The following is a 7,415-nucleotide window of genomic DNA, read 5'->3' as shown; positions in this document are numbered from 1 at the left end:
GTTACAATTAATTTAAAAATAATACAAGATTTAACGATCATAACAAAAAATATTTAAAATACCCTGTATCAATAAAATTGTACTGTTTTCAAAAAAAAGACGTTTGCCTTTAGTACTAGTTTGTACTATAATTAGTTTATTTTTTAGTTTTAACTTGTAAAAAAATTCGTTTGCGAGAGAAAAATATTAATATTAATAGTTATTTTGTGTATAAATTATAAACTAAACAAAATTAATTAACTAAATTATGAGGAATATTAAATATATTACTTACTTATATTAACATATAAGTAGTAAAACTTTTGTTAAAAAAAATAAAAAATCATCTTTTGTTCGGTTTGCTAACATCTTTAACCGTGAATAAGAATTATTAATTTATAAATATTTCCAGGTGTTCGAAAGATGTAATATACGTTTTTTTTTTGTGATATTAATTAGGTCATTAGTATATAAAAATGAAAAACAATGAATGTCAGGACTGTTAAGTGCTGTCACTTTTGTTATGCGTCTTTTCGATACGTGACTGCTCATTACGAATTTATATACTTTATTAAAAAGTTTTTTTGTTTCAAAACGGAGAGCTTATTATTGAATTAACAAGATTAATTATTTTAGTATACAGTGAGTTTATATGTCTTAATAATTTCGTTGAAATTATTTTCTTTTTTAATATGAGTATTAAAACAATTTTGGTTTACTAACATTGATATTATTGCTGGTGTTCCATATTCAACTATATTCACTTTTAATTTACCAAATACTGGTTCCATTATCTAGATTTTAATAAATACTAATACAATTTATTCAATTCAGTAAAATAGTTACATGTATAATAGTAACTAGTGATTTTACTTTAAAAGGTCGTGGATCAATATAACGCACTGATGTAGAATTACAATGATTGAATGCTTTACTAAGTTCCTCAAAACCATTAATTAATTTACTTTGAATTAGTTTACTAGTAATAAAATCTGAAATTGACGACAAAAATAAATTATTAAAAACATTTACAATCAGAATTAAAAGTAGCTAGTTACCAGACATATCTATTGACGATGATATTGTCATGTGTTCAAAATCTTCAGAACTCATACCAAAAGAATCATTGTATCTTTTATTTATTAAGTTTGTGAAGTTATTTGAAAATAATAAATAACCCCAAATATTGTTGTATAATGCATCTGATTTGGCTAACTCTTCATCATCATAATATTTCTACTCGAAGATGAAAGTTTTATTAATAAAAAGTAGTAGCAGAAATCACGGCATGTGTGATTTAAATTCTCATATTTTCCTAAATGATTCTTTTATCATTAGCCACTCATTCAACTTTTCTTAAAATGATAATTTTTTTGTATAGCTTTTTTTTTTGACTTTAGTTAGTTACATATGTATCGCCATTTATCTGTCATAAAATAATTCTTATTTTCATCCCCTATATCTTATAAGGATGTTAACTTTATTTTTCAATAGCAACGTACATAATTAATCTGGTTATGATAATGGTAAAATTAAAAANCAACGTACATAATTAATCTGGTTATGATAATGGTAAAATTAAAAAATGACTGGTTTATAACAACTTTAATTTAAACAATATTTCAGAAGTTATTAACTTTTTTATACCTATATGGAAGGTAAAGTACGGCCGGGAAATGATTAGTGATAAAATAGCAACACCCACTACTTGCCTCTAGTTATTACTTTAAATTTTTAATAACTTATGAAATACTGGACCAAAATTTTTTATAGATCAATCATTTTCTTAATTAAATCATTATCTATTAAATAAGTTAGTTGATTATATATATTCCCTTTTGAAAATTAAGGTNTATATTTATACATATAGAGTGTTCAGTCGGTAAGAGAACGGGTTTCTATTTTTCTCATTATCGTAAAAATTGACCTGTTTCCTGTATATATATTTTATATTTGTATTTTTGTATTAAATTTTTATAGTTTATAAGAAGTTTCTTAGTATGTTAGATACTAAAGTTAAAGTATATTAGAACATTAATCATCTTATAGTTGTAAAAATGGTAAATACCAAAGTTATTTCGCTATTTTTAAGGTGGTACAAATATTTGCAGCTTAAAGGAATTTGATCGTTACACATTTCTTCTAGTTGAATTTTTTGACAAGTATGTTTATTGATTTCTTTGTTGATAATTCCAAAGTTTAATGGGTCAGGAGTTTGACCAATCAAGGTGTTGAAAAGAAGTAGAGTAAAAATCGGTAAAATGCATACGAAACCTATAATTCTAATTTATAACATAAATAAATAATTAAGTAAAAAAATAACGGAAACTTTTACTGATCTAAATGTACAAACTTCCAGTTCCTGACACTCCAATACCAATGTTTTAATAATTGAGCTTTGAAACGAGTCTTAGAAAAAAATGACGATTTTTTAAGTGTTGTTGTTGCTGAAGACTGAGGAGTATTTGATATTTTTCTTTCCGTAGACTATTAAACAAAAATAAAAATAAACTTTAAATAAATTCCATTTATTATTGAGCTTATCTTAAGACAAACTGTGTAATAACTCAGTAGGGAACGCGTCATGCATAATTGTGTGCCAATGTTTTAATTTTCGTTTTCTTTCCACTGGACAATAAGCATTAAATAAATTTCTTCAGAAATCGAAAACATTAGCTATAAGTTATAACATTAGTTTATACTTAACGCAGTATAAGTGGTTTCGATTGTAAAGAAAAAATTTCTGAAAGGAGAGTAGATTTTCTTGTTCTAATTTACAACTTAAGATTTTAGGTAGATTTAGATTACTTGATTATAACTAAAGGTAAATAATTTTTACATGTACTCTGGAATGTCTTCCTAAATTTTAGTGTTTATTTTATTTTAATCATTTTCCCTATTAACTATTGATATAAATTATGTTGACATGACTCATTACAAACGTGAAATACTTACACGTTTGTGTTAACGTACTAACTTTTATTTAAGCTTATGGTAATATATTATGTATGTTTAATAGTTAAATTAATTGTTTTTACACGAAGAAGTTAATGTTTATTATATACCATATGAGCTGAATGTTTTTGACTGAGTATTAAAAATGCACTTTCTAATGTATCAGCATTACATGACTCCATAATGTCTAAAGGTGAAGCCTCTGCTAATAGAACTCCTTTTCTCATTAATCCTATCTAAAATATAGTTATGTTGTAATGTAATAAATCATTTATGTTATTGTAACTATTATTTTAAAAGAGCAAACCATGTTAGCTTGACGTGCTTCTTCGATGTAATGCGTAGTTATAATTATGGTTTTTCCACGATTGGTTAAATCTTGCAAATATGTCCAAATACTTGAAATAAAGATAAAAAAACATCTAATTTTTTTTTATACTGCCTTTTAATTGTAAAATAAAGTAATGTTACAATTCTTTGACTTTGGACTAAAAGACTCAACATTAAAAAGTAAATTTTCTGAACTAATTTCAAATAAATCTAATTTTAAACCATTGATGTGAGAACATTTTACATATTTTCAAAATAAATGTCCATCTTAATGATGGAATTGGATTTTCTAGAAGTTAATTAAAAAGTATAAACGATTTTTACATTTTTCTAGATTTTTCGCTTTAGATCCATAATATAGAAATATTTATATTAAACAAATATGTTTCACCTTGCACTTATTATTGGATCCACTCCAACAGTCGGTTCATCTAATATTAAAAGACTTGGATCATGTAAGAGAGCAACGCATAAAGAAAATCTCCTTTGTTGTCCACCGCTATTAAAAATTTTAATAACTCTATTACAAGACATACATTTTTCAAAATTTGCAAATTTAATTTATAGTACACTATATAAATTATTATTAAAAATGGTAAAAGATAATTTTTTTTATTTAATTTTACCTCATTGTTCCAAACTGTGTGGTAAATGGTGGCATTTCCATAAAATTTAATAATTTTTCTCCTTTGTCAATAATTTCATCATAAGACATTTCATATAATGAACCAAAATAATGAAATGTTTCTAACATTGAAAATTCATCGTAAAGTGCTAAATCCTGAAGCAAATAGTTGTGATAAATAGATAAATTTTTAATCAAAAAATGTATAAAATATTAATTCAAATTATAATTTAATTTTGAAAAATTATTCGTGAGAATATAATAAATTCAATAAATAACATCGTAATTTGTATCCAAAAGCCAAAAAAAAAAAAATGTACAAAAATTCGATTTGAGAATATTGATGATATATGTAAAAAAGATTAATATCTGCCATCTACCAAAAATAATATGACTATTTTATCGTTAAATTATATTTTTTGCACTCCAAAAAAGTTTGTTTATATAAAAAACTTTTGGATAATATTTACAGAATTATGAATAGATTAAATTTTGTAGTTATTTTCCAAAAGTTAGATCAATTGTAAATTTTTATGAAAGAAAATATTCTTCTTTATATATATGATAAAAAATCTCATAAACTTCTTTTTGTGACATATTAGCTTTTCGGTAACAAATTCTCAAAAATATGTTTTTAATTAGATTACTCGCCTGGGGCATGTATCCTATTTGTTTCTTTCGTTTTACTCCCAATCTTATTTGACCCGAGTTCAATCGAGTACGTCCAATAATTGATGATAATAAAGTTGTTTTTCCACAACCACTAGGACCTAATAAACCATATCTGAAAAGATTTATACTATTAAGTAATAAAATAGAAAATTTCTCAAGTTCAGAATAGTATATTTGAGAGGTATAGACATACATGACACCTTTAGAAACACTCATATTAAATCCATTTAAAACGGTAGTCGTATCGTATTTTTTAAACGCATTGGTTATTTTCACCATTAAATGTTCATCATTTGAAATGTGTGTTGAATCGAGAATTATGTCTTCCATAGTTTATTTATTAAGTCTAAAAAATAAAAATTATTACGATTGAAAGCAAAATTTTCCAAATAAAAAACTTCGATAGAACCAATAATTGTCCCCAAAAGTTTTCTCAAGACATTTAATTTTAATTTATGAATTTGATAATTATCAAATTCATAAATATGTATATACTGACAAATTATAATTTGTCAGTATATACAAAGTATATCATATCTAAGTGACAACTTCTAAAACTTTTAATCATTCTGTTGAAATCTTCTTAAAGAGTTATTGTCCTCGTACACCATGTTTAGAGCATATATTTTATTATTTATCACTATAAGAAAAAATACAAATACAAATATGTATATTTTTTTTCGAAATTTCACCATTTTTCTTTACAAAAAAATTCAATTTTCAATAACAACTTTATGATAAGTACTCAAGTTGCAAGTGTTTCAACACATAGAGTAGGTATGTAGCACAGGTAGAGTATGCTTTATAAATATACACTAGTACGAGCTTCACCCATTATCACAACATATTCACTACCTCATAACATATTTTGATATCATGAAAACATTTTATTTTTATTATTTTTTTATTTATTAGTAATAAACAATAATTAATATGCTTTAAATGTAATCTAAAAAGACAATATTTATTAAAAAATCAACAAGATCAAAGGTTATGGAAGTTATCAGTTTGATATAATTCTTTCTCTAATTATAAGCTGTGTTTTTGTCTTCTTCATATTCTAGCTCAGTCACTTTGCAATAGTTATCTGTCATGACTATGTCGTTTTTATATTTAGTGATATAAAAATACTTTATTTAAATCCTTACTATATTTCGTTTTTGTACGATATCCATGTAAGAGAACATACGATAGTAATACAAATAAGTACAATTATTTGGCGGTAAAAAAAAAAAATATATATATATATATATACACACACACCAATACATAATATGTAATAAGTTATTTTTTAAATATTTATGAATTCACCTACAACGCGTAAAGAATATTGTGTACGCAATATTAATCTGATAAATAACAGAACAAGGGTATACGTGTTTTACATTAAAAACATTATGTTAAGTATAAACTGAACTTAGTCCATCAAGATGATTTACAATCAAACAACTCTAAAATTTATAGTTATTCAGATCATTTATATTCAACTACAATCATTATACAAATATTAAGAAAACAAATAAAAAAAAAAAATTGTTCACAAGTGTTGTATCTAATATTTTTTACTTGAACGTGATATAAACGAGAGGGAAGATTGAACAAAACGCATTCGTCACAAAAACTTCGTATGTTCGATAAGTGACGTTTAATTAATGTCAAAAAAGTATAGCGCACAAAGTACAGGAAACAAAGTGTTACACTAATAAAACAATAATCGATGAGTGTGATGAGTTGTGATGATGTCAACCGATGAGATGTGTCAAAGCGGAGAAAAAGACATCGGACGAAACGATGCGTTTCGTAAGGTGTCACTAAGATGACTTCAACATACATTACCGGCGGATCGTAGTCGGCTGAGCGGCACTTGTCGGACTTTGTCCCGCGGGACACGGCGTTGGTCAGTCAAACTGCGATATACACGTGATGGTGCGATGGCTGACAAAGGAGTCGTGGATCGCGGGACACTGTGAAATGCTAAAAGGATTTTTTAATTTATATGTCACTGAATAATGTGTCCATAGTAATTAAAAGTAATAATTTTATAAACTGTAAAAGAATGATGAGAGTGAACACATTCAAATTTAAGGATATGAACTTGAACGTAAATTTAGTTATTATTTGATATTTGAACGTGAATGTTATTAGTTCGTTCATTGAAAAGTTGTCTAGTGTTTATCATTTAAATTTTAAAAATTAGTGTCTAGAATTTTTACCATCCTTAATTAACTAATTATTTCTTATCGCGAAAAATCTTAATAAAATAAGGTCAATACCACAGTTATATAATAATTAATGTAATATTTTATTACATAATAAATACTTTTATATTTCTTGATTGTTGTAGTTTTGTAATTTTTTTTAAAAGAAAATTTTTCTATGGTGAATTTGAACAGGTTCGTTTTTAAGAACTTTCCTTGCTATAAAATATTTTAGGTTAAAACTAACACGTAATGTGTGGTAATATAGTTAACTGACAGGCGTTGAAACTTAATAAAAAATACCGATAAATCTGTGTAAAGTAATGTACAATCTAGGAAAATTTATAAGAATAGTTGGTCAAATTTATATAGTTATATGTAAAATTCAACAACAACTCTCATTTAACTTTTGTATTACTTTAACCATCATGTAAGTTGTAATTTGTAAAGCTATTGGGTTGAGGTAACAGTGTAAAAAACGTAAAGTGATCCAAATTGATTAGAGGCCGAAATTGTAATTATAAGCGTAAAATAGTACTAATTATTTAATCTACATTATATTTAAAGATTATTAAAGTACTTTCTCAATTTTTAGCTTCGATGCGAAGCTGAGAAGGTATTGGTTTTACTAAGATGTGTTTTTTTTTTTTTTTTTT

At 25.2% G+C, this 7,415-nt stretch overlaps 2 protein-coding genes across 3 annotated transcripts in view; one reads left to right on the top strand and one right to left on the bottom strand.

Moving 5' to 3' along the window:
• Positions 1-7,415, top strand: part of LOC126904035 (uncharacterized) — a 62,543-nt gene that overhangs the window by 26,008 nt on the left and 29,120 nt on the right. The gene's annotated exons all lie outside the window — the stretch shown is intronic.
• Positions 597-4,907, bottom strand: LOC126904026 (ABC transporter G family member 23-like). The gene is made up of 11 exons (XM_050682659.1): positions 4,755-4,907; positions 4,541-4,673; positions 3,891-4,045; positions 3,656-3,763; positions 3,242-3,332; positions 3,045-3,170; positions 2,333-2,466; positions 2,048-2,261; positions 1,038-1,215; positions 853-971; positions 597-773 (listed from the first exon to the last, which is right to left on the bottom strand). Exons 1-11 carry the CDS (start codon positions 4,889-4,891, stop codon positions 612-614), a joined length of 1,557 nt encoding a protein of 518 aa, XP_050538616.1. The 5' UTR covers positions 4,892-4,907; the 3' UTR covers positions 597-611.

The sequence above is a fragment of the Daktulosphaira vitifoliae genome, unplaced genomic scaffold (genome assembly GCF_025091365.1).
Source record: "Daktulosphaira vitifoliae isolate Bord-2020 unplaced genomic scaffold, ASM2509136v1 Scaffold_4, whole genome shotgun sequence".
NCBI lineage: Eukaryota > Metazoa > Arthropoda > Insecta > Hemiptera > Phylloxeridae > Daktulosphaira > Daktulosphaira vitifoliae.
The sequence above is the reverse complement of the archived record's forward strand: the minus strand, read 5'-3'. Positions and strand labels throughout refer to the sequence as shown.

What these genes read in the sequence shown, in the direction of transcription:
- LOC126904026 (XM_050682659.1), bottom strand. Translation starts at nt 4,891, where the DNA reads ATGGAAGACATAATTCTCGATTCAACACACATTTCAAATGATGAACAT. An exon ending in AAATAGGATACATGCCCCAG is followed by an intron (nt 4,046 to 4,540) that starts GCGAGTAATCTA and finishes TATTTGCTTCAG; the next exon opens with GATTTAGCACTTTACGATGA. An exon ending in AAAAACATTCAGCTCATATG is followed by an intron (nt 2,467 to 3,044) that starts GTATATAATAAA and finishes TTTGTTTAATAG; the next exon opens with TCTACGGAAAGAAAAATATC.